This window comes from Amblyraja radiata, chromosome 7 (assembly GCF_010909765.2).
Source record: "Amblyraja radiata isolate CabotCenter1 chromosome 7, sAmbRad1.1.pri, whole genome shotgun sequence".
NCBI classification, from domain to species: domain Eukaryota; kingdom Metazoa; phylum Chordata; class Chondrichthyes; order Rajiformes; family Rajidae; genus Amblyraja; species Amblyraja radiata.
Genome location: NC_045962.1, coordinates 55,676,603 through 55,691,908, shown reverse-complemented (window position 1 = coordinate 55,691,908; position 15,306 = coordinate 55,676,603). Strand labels below are relative to the sequence as shown.

At 44.3% G+C, this 15,306-nt stretch overlaps 1 protein-coding gene across 1 annotated transcript in view; it reads left to right on the top strand.

The window, feature by feature from the left end:
* The window catches only part of parp14 (poly(ADP-ribose) polymerase family member 14), a 54,528-nt gene that overhangs the window by 5,953 nt on the left and 33,269 nt on the right, over positions 1-15,306 (top strand). Inside the window, exons 2-8 of the mRNA XM_033024593.1 lie at positions 1,945-2,087; positions 2,187-2,226; positions 2,551-2,811; positions 7,130-7,363; positions 7,482-9,727; positions 9,809-10,045; positions 10,140-10,361. Coding sequence (XP_032880484.1) covers positions 1,945-2,087; positions 2,187-2,226; positions 2,551-2,811; positions 7,130-7,363; positions 7,482-9,727; positions 9,809-10,045; positions 10,140-10,361 — 3,383 coding nt within the window. The remainder of the gene's footprint in view (positions 1-1,944; positions 2,088-2,186; positions 2,227-2,550; positions 2,812-7,129; positions 7,364-7,481; positions 9,728-9,808; positions 10,046-10,139; positions 10,362-15,306) is intronic.

The following is a 15,306-nucleotide window of genomic DNA, read 5'->3' as shown; positions in this document are numbered from 1 at the left end:
GCAGCAGCGGCTCATCGGCAGTCCCGTTTTGTTTGTGTTTTTTGTGTTGTTTATTTTCATTGGTTAGTCTAGTTTTTGGTTCTTAGTTTGTGTTTTGGGGGGGGTGGTTGAAACGGGTTTTGCAGTCTCTCCCTGCGGGGGAATGCAACTTTTTTGTCGTATTCCCCTTCTCTGCCTCCGCCTGCGCTGAGGCCTAAATGGAGCTGGCGACCTCGAGGCTCCGGAGGCAGAGCCCATCAGCTCGCCCTGAGCTCGCTCCCGTGAGGGCGGTCCGGCTCAGGGCTGGAACAGAGCTCCCGTGAGAGGTTGTCGGGGCGGCCCGGCCTGAGGGAGAAGCGACGCCCAAGTCGGGGCGGCCTGGCCCGAGGGAGAAGCGACGCCCAAGTCGGGGCAGCCCGGCCCGGGGAAGAAGCGACGCCCATGTCGGGGCGGCCCGGCCAGAGGGAGAAGCGACGCCCAAGTCGGGGCAGCCCGGCCCGGGGAAGAAGCGACGCCCATGTCGGGGCGGCCCGGCCCGAGGGAGAAGCGACGCCCAAGTCGGGGCGGCCCGGCCGGAGGGAGGTTCGGCGCCCATGTCGGGGCGGCCCAGCCCGAGGCTGAAGATGGTACGGTACTCACGTGAGGGTGGCTGGGACGGTGTTCTGGCGGTGGTGGCCTGAGTCCGGGGTTCGGCCGCGGGCCAGCGGCTGCGTCTGCAGGACTGGTGGGCGGCAGCTTCAACCACCCCGGGGACAGCCGTGGGACTGATCTACCATCGCCCGGTGGGGAATCGCCTCAGCGCAGAGGGAGAAGAGGAGGGAAGAGACTGCAGACCTAAGACTTTTGCCTCCATCACAGTGAGGAGGTGTTGGGTGGACTCACTGTGGTGGATGTTAATATGTGTTTATTGTTGTTTTTATTGTATTATATGTATGACTGCTGAAATTTCGTTCAGACTTCGGTCTGAATGACAATAAAGGCTATCTATCTATAGCTCTTCCTCATCAGCACAGGCCTCACACTGAGCAAAGGCTGTGGGGCCAGGCAGTGGTTCACACCAGTTGATGCAGTGAAGAAGGTAGTGGTTCACCAGGTTGGTGCCACACTAATGCACAACAAGCAAACTAAGTGAATATCTTTTGTTTTTAAAGTCTGGCAGGTAAATACTCAGAATTGTTCAGACCAAGAGAACTAAAACAAATCAGACATTCTCCTTGCACAGAAGCAGGTGAAAGCCCTCCACCATCTGCCCCCCCCCCCCCCCCCCCCCCCCCCCCATATCTCACTGACCTATCCCCCTACCAACCCTCACGGTCCCTCAGATCCACATCAGCCGGTCTCCTCTCCATCCACAAGTCCAACCTCCGCAGTTTTGGGGACAGAGCCTTCTCCAGGGCAGCTCCCGGGCTCTGGAACTCCCTCCCCCAACTGATCCGCAATTCCGTGTCCCTCACCATCTTCCAGTCCCGCCTCAAGACCCATCTCTTCACCTCTGCCTATCCTTAGCCCCACGTCTCCCTCCCTTTTCATCTGTGCTTGAATTGCTTCATATTGTGTTTTGAATTGAATTCTGTCTTTAATTTGTGTACTAGTCATGTCTCTACTATTTATTTAATTCCCCTTACTTGTTTTTCCTCTACTTGCTAAATTTTTGTAAGGTGTCCTTGAAACTCTTGAAAGGCGCCCATAAATAAAATTTATTATTATTATTATTAATGTACCAGATTTTTCGGATGGTACCACTATTAATAGGACCTACAGATTATGTGTTAACTATGCTGTTTTCTGAACCTCAACATTGACAAACCAATGCGTTATAACACTGCATGAGACTCTGAGGAAAATAATTCTATTAATTTATACTGTTCCCATTGATACATTTCAAAATATTTGGTTATTTCCTTAATACATGGTATGACCTGGACATAGTTTGTTATTTATAATTGCTCCTACTGTTTGCTTTAGCAAGAAACAATGTATTGAAGAAAGAGACCCACCAGATCGATCTGCGAAAGAGAGGTATTATTCATTTTACCGTCAGACTGCCATCTCAGGCAGCTGCAGAAAGGGATGGGACAACAGCAGCAGCCCAGTCTCCAGGAAAGAACGTAAGTTTATATGTTTATTGTATAAATTGTCATCATAAAATAGGATTTGATTTTTTTTTTTTCCCCAATCTTGATATTTTATGTTTTGTGTTTTGACAGAATACGGGTTGTGCAAGAAACCAGCCCACTACAGGAGATGGTACTTATATTTTTGTTTTACATGTTAAAGAATTGATTCACTCAAAGTGAAGATATTAACAAATGACTGACACTAATGGGCAAGATCCTGGTGCAACTGTAGAATTGTAATGCACATGTTTTGAGCTAAAAAGCTAAAACAGTATTTCAAAACCTAAAAGTCGGGTAATTTTTAGTAACGTCAAATGCATTTATACTGTTATGTATTTTGCACGAAGGTTAATAGAAAAAAAATCTAAAGTAATAATGATCTAATGGGAGTGGAAGGAGTTGAAGTCCTGATGCTGCTAACATTTGTTGTGTTGATGTTATGATTCTTGTGTAGATGCTCAAGCAGTGTTGATGGCAAGAGACCGTTCAGTGGAGAATATTCCATTAACGGTGAAGAGAAAAAGTCATCATGAAAGTAGCCAAATTCTACAATCCTCTTCTGTGGTGCTACAAAATCTTTCTAACAATATTACATATGAATTATTAGCTTTGCTTGTTGAAAAGCTTACTGATTTAAATGAAGCAGATGATGATTTCACTATGGAAATATTAAGTGAAATTGATGCAGCTGTCGTCACCTTCAAAGTTGATATTGGTAAGAGTTAAAAGTCAGCAATTTTTAGCTAAAGATGTTGCTAGAATATCTCTGTTCAGCCACAAAAAATATAATAAGCTAATTCTTATTTAAAAGAAATACCAAATGACAAAAAAAAATTATGTTAAGAGATGGAAATGTGCAACAGTCAACAGGATCCCAAAAGAGGATTATATTAACCATCTCAGATGAATATGCTCCATGGAAGCTTCTTTCCAGGGATGACTTCATTCTTTTCCTTTCTCAGTCTTTTAGTTTCTTAGCCAGAAGCTCAATCCCTGTTTTACATATTAATTCCCTGAAAATTCTACCATGCCGCATGGATACGTGCTTATGCTCTAAACCATGGAAAACTGGATTGAGTGTAATAATAATAATAATAAATTTTATTTATGAGCGCCTTTCAAGAGTCTCAAGGACACCTTACAAAAATTTAGCAAGTAGAGGAAAAACATGTAAGGGGAATGAAATAAATAGTAGAGACATGACTAGTACACAAATTAAAGACAGAATTCAGGTGAAGAGATGGGTCTTCAGGCGGGACTGGAAGATGGTGAGGGACTTTGTAGGTGAGGACCAGGATTTTGTAGGTGATCCGGTGGGAGATGGGAAGCCAGCGAAGTTGTTTGAGGACTGGAGTGATGTGATGCCAGGATTTGGTGTGGGTGATGAGTCGGGCGGCTGCGTTCTGGACCAGTTGGAGTCGGTTGATGTAGGTGGAGCTGATGCCAAGGAGAAGTGAGTTGCAGTAGTCCAGTCGGGAGGAGATGAAGGCATGGATGAGTCAGCAGCGGGAGGTGTGAGAGGGGGTCTGATTTCGGCGATGTTGCGGAGGTGAAAGAAGGAGGTTTTAATGACATGGCGGATGTGAGGCTCAAGGGAGAGGGTGGAATCAAAGATCACGCCAAGGTTGCGGGCCTGGGGAGATGGGGAGACAGTGGTGCCGTCGATGGTGAGAGTGGGGTTATTGATTTTGCTGAGTGTGGATTTGGAGCCTATGAGGAGGAATTCTGTAGTGTGCTTTCTGTAAGCTGTATAATATTTCATGCTTCAAATGTGGATATCATTGGGTATGAAAAGTTATGTCATTAAGCATATAACTCTTTGATAAGGTCCCACATAGGAGATTAGTGGGCAAAATTAGGTATTGGGGGTAGAGTGCTGACATGGATTGAAAATTGATTGGCAGACAGGAAACAAAAAAGTAGGGATTAACGGGTCCCTTTCAGAATGGCAGGCAGTGACTAATGTACCGCAAGGCTTGGTGCTGGGACCGCAGCTATTACCAATATACATCAATGATTTAGATGAAGGGATTCAAAGTAACACAAGCAAATTTGCAGATGACACAAAGCTGGGTGGCAGTGTGAACTGTGAGGAGGATGCTATGAGTATGCAGGGCGACTTGGACAGGTTGGGTGAGTGGGCAGATGTATAGCAGATGCAGTTTAATGTGGATAAATGTGAAGTTATCCACTTTGGTAGCAAAAACAGGAAGGCAGATTATTGTGTGTCAAGTTGGGAAAAGGGGAAGTACAACGGGATCTGGGGGGTCCTTGTTCGGCAGTCAATAAAAGTAAGCATGCAGGTACAGCACGCAGTGACGAATGCGAATGGCATGTTGGCCTTCATAACAAGAGGAGTTGAGTATAGGAGCAAAGAGGTCATTCTGCAGTTGTATAGGGCCCTAGTGAGACCACACCTGGAGTATTGTGTGCAGTTTTGGTCCGCTAATTTGAGGAAGGACATTATTGCTATTGAGGGAGTGCAGCGTAGGTTTACAAGGTTAATTCCCAGGATGGCGGGACTGTCATATGCTGAGAGTATGGAGCGGCTGGGCTTGTATACTCTGGAGTTTAGAAGGATGAGAGGAAGTCTTATTGAAACATATAAGATTATTAAGGGTTTGGACACGCTAGAGGCAGGAAACATGTTCCCGATGTTGGGGGAGTCCAGAACCAGCGGCCAATTGTTTAAGAATAAGGGATAAGCCATTTAGAACGGAGACGAGGAAACACTTTTTCACCCAGAGTTGTGAGTCGGTGGAATCCTCTGCCTCAGAGTGGAGGCCGGTTCTCTGGATACTTTCAAGGGAGAGCTAGATAGGGTTCTTAAGGATAGCTGAGTCAGGGGATATGGGGAGAAGACAGGAACGGGGTACTGAATGGGGATGATTAGCCATGATCCCATTGAATGGCGGTGTTGGCTCGAAGGACCGAATGACGTACTCCTGCACCTATTGTCTGTTGTCTTCACTAATGTCACTCTCACACTGAGGATGCATGGTTTGCAAACAGCAGAGATCTTGACTGCAGAACTAGATTATTCCTGAATGGTGATGGTATGTTTTTAATTTACCAAAGCTCCACAATTTATTCAGGATTGTCCAGAATAAGCTTTAAAGTAAGAACATTTCCTTTTCAAAGAGGGCTTCAGATACCCATTAGTCATCAGAGCTGCATGGTACCCATGTCATTTGGTCCCCTGATATCTCAAGGGTAATGCAACATCACAGAAAATGTTCCCTTTGGCCAACCTTTTCCATGCCGATCAATTTGGCATACTGGGCTAGTCCCATTTCCCTGCATTTAGGCAATAGGCCTTTAAATCCCTACTATCTATATAACTATCCAAATGTATTTTAAAAGTCATAGTAGTATTCAATCCTATAGCTTCCAAGAGAGGGAATGCAGGGGTTACTTGGTTAGAGAAATCCATATTTGTACCCCTGGGATGTAAGTTAACCAAGCAAAATATGAGATGCTGTTCCTCCAATTTGTGTTTATCCTCACCCTGACAATGGAGGAGGCCTAGGACAGAAGGGTCAGTGTGGAAATGGGAAGGGGAATTAAAATGTTTAGCAACCGGGAGATAGGGTACGTCCCGGTGAACTGAGTTCAGCTAAATAATCGGCCAGCCTATGTTTGGTCTCGCCGATGTATAAGAGTCCACATCTTGAATAACGGATACAGTAGATGAGGTTGGAGGAGGTGCAAGTGATTCTGAAAGGACTATTTGGGTCCCTGGACAGAGTTGAGGAGGAGGTATGGGGACAAGTGTTGCATCTCCTGCAGATGCAGGAGAAGGTACCTGGGGAGGGGGTGATTTGGGTGGGAAGGGGTGAGTTAACTAGGGAGTTGAAGAGGAAACAGTGTCTGTGGAAATGGGTGGAGCTGAGAAGATTTGACTAGTGGTGGGTTCCCGTTGAAGGTGGCAAAAATGTTGGGAGGATTATGTTTTGTATGCGACGGCTGATGGGGTGAAAGGTTAGGATTGGGGTCCCTATTGCGACGAGGGGGAGCAAGGGCACAGCTGCGGGGTGCCGAGGAGACAGGTGTGAGGGCCTCATCTATGATGGAAGAGGGGAAGAATGAGGACATCTTGGCTACAGCTGTGTCTGCTGGGAACACTGATAACATTTACATTAATCTGCATGAACAATTTATATTCAGGAATCTAATGATAGTTTTTAAATTTGTATATCATAAATTTGGGAGGATAGTCAATACTGAAAATAAGTAGCAAATTTACAACTGAACATTAACTTGAAGTATGGGTAAATCATTGGCAAGTGAGGTTCTACAAATATAAATACAATTTGTTTGGAAGAATAGAGATATTTATTATTTGTATGATTTGGTTATAGATGTGAAGGAACAAAAGAAGTTTAACATTAATCATTAAAGTTATGCCACAGGTTAGGAATGTCATGAGAATAGAAGCAAACCAAACATAAGAGTTCACATCCAGAGGGACATAATTGAAAAACAGGAAGTTATGCCATATTGTATAATGTCTATGGAGGTACTGGACAGGGTGTAGAGAGTTTTATATGGATGATGCCATGAATAATTCTACTTCATCAGGGGATGGCAATCTGGATCTCCTTTCTGTCCAGAAAGATGTCTGAGGGCTCACCTGATGGATGTTCTTAAAATGATAAAAAGATATAAAGAAAATGTTTCATTTGTGGATGACCATAATTAAAGCCACCATGATAAGCTGGTCATCAAGCAATCCAGTACATATTTAACGAGAAACACTTTTACAAAAAGAGTGGTGACAATTGGTACTTGTTACAACATAGAGTAGTTGAAGTGACCAGTACAGATACATTTAAGACAATCGTATGAAGAAGAAAGGGATAGCTGAGGAAAGACAGGAGGCTTATATATAACCACTGGTTGAGTAAATGGCTTATTTCTGTTCCATATATTCTGCAATAATTAATTCAAATCTTGGGGTTTAATTATTGTTATACATTTAAATATATAAAATTTAAATGTTTAACTTTTTTGCCCCCAAATTCTTAATTTAGACCCCTTTGAATTTGCTCAAAAATGCTCAAAAAAGGTTCTACTTCGACAAAATATTGAAGCAAGGGTATTGGAAACATCTAGGAGCCTAAGAGTGGAGAATCTGCCTGCTAGCATCACTGAAGATCATCTAAGACTCTACTTTGAAAGTGCCAAAAATGGAAATGGAATTGTCAGCTCTGTTGAACTAACAACTGAACACGATGCAGCTGTGATTTCTTTTGAAAATTCTGAAGGTATTTTTGCATCCTGGAAAATAATGATGAATTAGAAAATTTGCTATATTTCTATGAATATTTAAAAATAAGCCATTTTACCTTTTATTCTCTTATAATTTTCTTTGTTTTATTACAGTTGTGGATTTCATTCTGTCCCGTGCACACATGATCGAAAAAGCACCAGTTAATGTCTATCTTTATTACAAGTCCCTGAGTTCAGCTTTATATGGGAACAAAAGACCAGTGGTGAAAATGCCTGATCCCTTCATGTTCGATGTTGATTGCTACATTCTGCAGTTTCTTAAAAACAATGAGGGGCGAATTGCTGAAATCAGTGACAAAATGTCAGCATGTTATTGCAAAATAATATTCCCAGAATTGGGCCAATCAAACTCAATTAAGATTTCCCCAACATTTTCAAGACATAGTTCATTTGAGAAACTTGCAAAGGGCTGGAAAAAGGAAGCTTGTGATACTTTAACTAGTATTCTGTCAAAGTATAACACGTTTACATGTAACGTGAATCAATCAATCTGGGAAATAATTAAGCATGAAGTTGATCAATATTTGAACCAAAATGTTGCTGTTATCCCACACATTTCAAAGGAAAAAGTAATAATCACTGGAGTAATTGAGCCTGTAGATATTTTACAACAAAGATTCAATTCAATTATGAACAATGCAATTGAAAAGATAGAAAGGGAAAAAGAAAGTATAACTCAGAGAGTACCAATTAATCTCACCAAATACTTTCTACTAGTAAACGATGGTTTAGAAGACAGTGTTTCCAAACAATTTCCAGACCTTCACATAAAATTCAACTCGCATGAAAACAATTTAACATTGCATGGGTTACCTTCAGAGGTTTATAATGCCAAAAGCAAAATACTAGAAAATATTATTCTAATAAAAGAAACGAAAACTAATCTAGACCCTTGTCTTCGTAACTTTATACAAAATGTTAGCTGTAAAGAGGTTTCTTCCTGCCTTTTTGCATCAAAAGATATCAGTGCTGCAGTTGACATCCAGGACAATTCTGTTGTGTTGATAGGAAGTACAGATCATTTATTGTGTGCAGCAGAAGAGCAAATCAGAAAACATCTTGCTTTCAAATCTATTGCAATAAGAGATCTGAATGTCATTGGAAAGAATGAATGGACACATTTAAAGCAGAAATTGGGTGAAAGATTGAATTCTCAAAGGATAAAAGTTGAAATTGAAGAAAAAACATCAAATGGGGGCATGCACATTATTATCGCTGGCTATACTGATTCTGTTGAAGAAGTATATGAAAACCTCAATGACTTTGTCAAAAAGAACACAATCATTCAAAGAAACATTCCATTTAAATCTCGTGGAGTGTTGCAATTTTTGGTGGCCTTTGACAAAATCAAAAATGTACAATCAACAACTCAAGATGTTAAAATAAAAGTTAATGATGGGAGTAATCATGCAAGTGTCTCAGTCACTGGTCCTGAAGAGAATGTCAATCATGTGGAGAATTCACTTTCCGATGCAGCTTCCAAAATAGTTACAGAAGTGCTGCAGATAACCACACCAGGAACAAAGAAATTTTACAAAGAAAAAGAAGAAATATATGGTTCCATAGTAAAGGACAAGTTTGATTGCATTTTAAGACTTATTGAGCACAGTGACATGGAAGGTAATGATTTAAGCCAATTTTACTGCCAAGTACAATTGCCCAATGGACCTGTAATTACTGTCAATAAAGGAGACCTGTGCAAGGCTCATGTTGATGTGGTTGTCAATGCTGCAAATGAAAACCTAAAGCACATTGGAGGCCTTGCAAAAGCTTTGTTCGATACTGCTGGTGCAGTGTTGCAAGAGGAGTGTGATAGGATTGTTAACCAACAAGGACCTCTTGTGCCCGGTGATGCAGTTATTACTGAAGCTGGTATGCTACCATGTTCCAAAGTAATTCATGCAGTTGGACCAAGGTGGATGGATACTAATTCGAACACTGCCGTGAAAAGATTAAAAAATGCTGTGAAGGAAAGTCTACGTTTAGCAGAAATATTTAATTTTAAATCTATAGCAATCCCTGCTATTAGTTCAGGAATATTTGGATTTCCACTGGCTTTATGTGCTGACACAATTGTCACATCGATCAGAGAACACTTTGTGAACCTGCGTGGAGACAGTACACTGAAGGAGATCCACTTGACAAATTTCGATGATGAAACTGTTCAAGCAGTTGCAAAAGCAGTTCAGAAAATATTTGGTCATTTAATAGGTAATGCACCTGTACCACTTGAAAGGCCTGCCTCTGGTAACAGAAGAAAAACAAATAGTTGTCTTCAAGCCCAAACAAAAGAAGGTCTAAACATCCTTCTTGTCAAAGGGAATATTCAAGATATTACAGTAAGTCTTCAATGTAATTATTTGAAATTGTTCCAGAATTCTTATGTAACTTTTATTTAATAATTAATTTCCTATTTCCAGGCTGCTGTCATTGTAAATGTAATTGGAATGGATCTAAAGCTCTCTCTGGGTGCAATTTCCAAAGCGTTATTACAAAAAGCTGGTCCACAACTCGAACGATTACTGGAGAAAGAAACAAAGGGAAAACAACCTCAAAATGGACAAATTTATGAAACAAAAGGTTGCAATCTTGACTGTAATGAAGTGTATCATGCTATTGTTCCTTACTGGCAGGCAGGAACTGGGAATACAGAAAAGGTAACACATCTTACAATTGACACCAGTTGAACAATTCATATTTTCAAAAAATTGTCAAATTGATTTGAAGACTAAATCTGAAATTACACTTCAGGTTTTGAAAAATCTAATCAAAGATTGTCTGAAGAATACAGAAGGCTCAAATCTGGATTCCATCGCATTCCCTGCAATTGGAACTGGCAACTTATGTTTCCCAAAGGATGTTGTTGCAAGTATTATGTTTCAAGCTGTTCTGAAGTTCAGTACTGACAGAAAGCCAGCTCATCTGAAGACAGTTTACATTGTGGTACATCCTGATGATTATCATAATGTTCAGGTGAAGATTAAGTAGAAAATGTGTATATTTAGATTTCAATTTATTGTCATATTCAGCAGTGTGTGATAAAATAGCTTCTTTGCATGAAGCTTGTAGAGTAAACGGTATACATGGTAATGATAGATACAACAATCAATACAATGACAAAAGAGATTGTAATGCCATCTAATCTAGTGCCAAAAATGCACTGTACATAAAGGAATAACCAACATTCCACTTCTGCTGATATAAGATGTATTCTTCTAAATATTGAGGGATGATTTCTATTTTCAGTTTTAAATTTAACATATACTTGTGATACCAATCTGAATTATGTAGACCATTTATCACACCTTTTGTTTCTAATACACTTATGAGTAGATATGGCTAATAAGGAAATAATTTTAGAAGTTGGAAACCTGAAATTAAAAAAACACAAAATGATGAAAATGGTCAGCCATTCAGGCAGCATCTGTGTAAAAAGAAACTGATGACCTTTTATGTCTTGCTATACATTATAAATTACATTAGTACAAGTACTATGGGATTTGATACAAATAGCACTCTTTGTTAAATATGTTTCTATTTTTACCCAACATTATGCAATTTCAGGATTTTGTGAGCTACAAGACCAAGTACAGACCCGTTGGGTCAGTTCCCCAAAGTGTGGTTGCTGGGGGGGGGGGGGGGCGGGCGGCATTCGGCGTCATACACACTAACTACCCCCCCCCCCCCCCCCCTCCCGGCACACATGCTATCTACCCCCCCTTGATATATTAATATTATTAATTTGCTCCTTTTACCCCATAACCGCCCTATCCACTGACTGAAGGGGGGGAGGGATGTGAGAGATGGGAGGACAGAGGGAAGGGAGGGGGGAAGGGGTGGAGGGAAAGGGAGAGAGGGGAGAGAGACAGAGAGAGCAAAACGCAACCGTGTGTCATGCGTTCAGAATGTTCTGGAAATGAAGTGTGCGCGTCTCATGCACGAAAACTGTCAGCAGCTCTATGGTATTCAGGGGAGCAGCCTGCCGCGTCACACACACACTAACCAGCCCTCCTCTAACCACCCCCCCTCCCTCTAACCACCACCCCCTCTAACCACCCCCCCCCTCTAACCACCCCTATCCCCTCCCCTCCTCCCCTCTTCTCCCCCCTCCACACACAGCGGGTCTGATCTAAGCTGTTAATGAATACAGCAAATTTATTTTTTAAAAACTGTCTTTGAAATTAAAAGTTAATGTTAAAAATTAGTGATGTTAAGAGATAAATAATTACATTCAATTCAATGAAAACCAATGGAATCTACAACCAGGCAGCTGGGGGAGTCGGGACCAGCAGACAGGCTGGGGGGGCGGGCCACCGAGCAGGCTGGGGGGGTGCAGGGCCGGGCGGGGCCAGGTGCAAAGGCATTGTGGGGTCAGTGGGTGGGGCCACCAGGCAGGCTGGGGGGGGCAGGGCTGGGCGGGGCCAGTTGGGCCAGGTGCAAAGGCATTGTGAGGTCAGCAGGCGGGGCCACCAGGCAGGCTGGGGGGCCAGGGCCAGTGGGCTAGGTGCTAAGGCATTGTCAGGTCAGCGGGCCGGGCAGGGCCATCAGGCATGCTGGGGGGGGGGGGGGGGGGCTGTGAGATGGCACTGAGTCATGCAGCAGTTTGATTTTAGTGGGAACACGTGAAGGTTCCAATCTCCCTCACCTGTCCCATTGTGATGTCATATATGTTAATGAGAACCATTGTGATTGGACATCTGTGAGGTGGCATTTTGGCTCGTGCAGCAGTTTGATTTAATTTTTTTTTAATGTTTTGTGAACAATTTTATTCAAAATCTGGGGAAATAATTGACGAAATCTAGAGAGGAGTGGATTTCTGATCCCTACCGAAATGGTAAAAATCTCCGCATTTTTGCGTCTGGTTTTCGAGGAGATACGTTTCACATGCAAAACCACACACACACACACACACACACACACACACACACACACACACACACACACACACACACACACACACACACACACACACACACACACACACACACACCCACAAACACACACATCCCCACAAACACACACGTCCCCACAAACACACACACAGAGTTTTAATGGATACTAGACCAAGTGCAGACCCGTTGGGTCTGTTCCCCCAACGTGCGGTTGCGGGGAGGGGGGGACAGCATGCGGCGTCACTCACGCTAACTACCCCCTTGATATTATATTAATATTATTAATTTGCTCCTTTTACCCCATACGGCCCTATCTACTGACGCATAGCCCCCAACTCGCGGGGAGGGGGGGAGAGATGCCGAGTTCCCAGAGTTCCCTTCAGATGCTGAGTTCCCGGAGCCCTGGTTAAAAGCGGGGGCAGCTCACGGTTAAGTCTGTTAAAGCGGCACCATCAGAGACTGAGCAGCAGCAGCAGGGTTCACTATAGGAAGGATCATTGCGCCTTTACCCGGCCCGCCCGTCGCCTTATCTCTTCTCCCCTGAAGCAGGTCGGTCGGGCACATTTGCTAGAAGCTGAAAACTAAATATTGCAGCCGGAAAACCGCGGCTGTGGTTCTGGCAACAGCCGGCGTTCTGCTCTGTCTGGGGGGAGAGGGCGAGTGGGGTGAAGGGGGAGAGGGCGAGTGGGGGAGAGGGCGAGTGGGGGTGAAGGGGAGGATGGGGAGAGAGGTGGAGTAGGGGGGGGGAGGGTTGGAGTGAGCGGGCAGGCGATCACGCGTTGGAGTCCAGCTGTGGGAGGCGTGGCGCAAGCGTAGTTGGAGGCATACTGGAGGCAGGTGGGCCTGGATTGGTTGGCATGTGGGCATTGTGACGTCAGGAGCTGCTGATTTTTAAAAAACAGTAAGTTTTGTGAAGGATTCTATTGAAAATATGTACAGAAAAATGACCAAATGTAATGAGGAGTGGATATGCGAATGTAAAAGTAAAATCGCTAGTGAAATGGTAAAAACTGCGGCGTTTTTGCATCTGGTTTTGGCGGAGTAACGAATCAAATGCAAAATCAAAATGACAAACACACACAGAGTTTTAAAAGTATACTAGACCAAGTGCAGACCCGTTGGGTCTGTTTCCCCAACGGCGTTTTGCAGGGGGGGGGGGGGGGAGGGGGGGCTGCGGCATCAAACTCATATTAACCAACCCCCAAACACACAGGTGGGGGGAGGGAGGGGGGATGTGAAGAGGGGAGGGAGGGGAGAGGAGGTGGAGGAAATGGGACAGATTTGGGAGGGAAAGGAGAGCGGGGTAGGGGGTGAGAGAGGGGGATGGGGAGATAGATGTGGTGGAGGGGGAGGATGGGGAGGTAGGGAAGGAGGGAGGGAGGGGGAGAGGGGTGGGGGAGAGAGGGGAAAGAGTGGAGAGGGAGGTGGAGAGGGGTAGGGGGAGTGATGGAAGAGGGACAGAGGGGTAGGAGGAAGGGGGTGGCGTAGAGAGGGAAGGGGGGTGGGGGAGAGAGGGATGGGTGGGAGAGGGGTTTCGGAGAGGGAAACATAGAACCATTGAAATTAAGTGCAGGAGTAGGCCATTCGGCCCTTCGAGCCTGCACCACCATTCAATATGATCGTGGCTGATCATCCAACTCAGTATCCTGTACCTGCCTTCTCTCCATACCCCCTGATCCCTTTAGCCACAAGGACCACATCTAACTCCCTCTTAAATACAGCCAATGAACAGGCCTCAACTACCTTCTGTGCCAGTGAATTCCAGAGATTCACCACTCTCTGTGTTAAAAATGTTTTTCTCATCTCGGTCCTAAAAGATTTACCCCTTATCCTTAAACTGTGACCCCTTGTTCTGGACTTCCCCAACATCTGGAACAATCTTCCTGCATCTAGCCTGTCCAACCCCTTAAGAATTTTGTAAGTTTCTATAAGATACCCCCTCAATCTTTTAAATTCTAGCATGTACAAGCCGAGTCTATCCAGTCTTTCGTCATATGAAAGTCCTGACATCCCAGGAATCAGTCTGGTGAACCTTCTCTGTACTCCCTCTATGGCAACGATGTATTTGAACATTGGGCATTGTGACATCACACGATGGAACGTTCACCAGGGGCTGGGGCTGGTGCTGCTTCTATGGGTGAGAAGCCAGTTTAGTTGTGAAATATTGGGGGGGGGGGGGGTGGGTTAGGATTTGATTAAAAACGTGCACTTAAACACGACGACCAATGGCAAACCCGTTGGGTCTGATCCCCCAACGCAGCCGTTCCCTACCCGTAGCCCCCACTGGGGGGGGGGGGTGGGGGGCGGGCGCCTCACACACACTAACCACCCCCACACACAGAGTTGGAAAAGTGCATAAAGACCGTTCCCTACCTGTAGCCCCCAGGGGAGATTTGGTCGTCGAAGTCGGGTCCCTGCCGTCTTAAAATATCGTATCTTGAAGTCGTCGAAGTCGGGTCCGTCTCGGCAACGCGTGGGGGGGGGTGGTGGGGGGGTTAGCGGTGCGGCATCACACACACGAAGCTTCGACACACACAGAGCCTTAAAAGTGTAAATGCCCGACCTCTTTTCCGTTTTTCTCTAATTTAATTAAGATGTGCAGGTGGTGTTCTTATCGAGGTTCAGGGGTGAATGACGTAAATATTTTCACACAATATGGGAACATCTCATGTTGTCTTGAAGGCTCCTCGGCCCACATCTGACTCTCTGTACTGTCACTATGGCAACGATGTCTATGAGCACTGGGCATTGTGACATCACACGATGGAACGTTCACCATTGGCTGGGGCTCCTGCATAGGCATATGTAAATGAATCCATTCCGATTGGACATATGTGAAGATTGGGCATTGTGACATCACACGATGGAACGTTCAGCAGGGGCTGGGGCTGGTGAAGGTTCTGTGGGTGTGAAGCCAGTTTAGTTTTGAAATATTGGGGGGGGGGGGGGGGGTTAGGATTTGATTAAAAACGTACACTTAAACACGTCGAAATGTAATGAGGAACGGATACTTAGAAAGAAAAGAG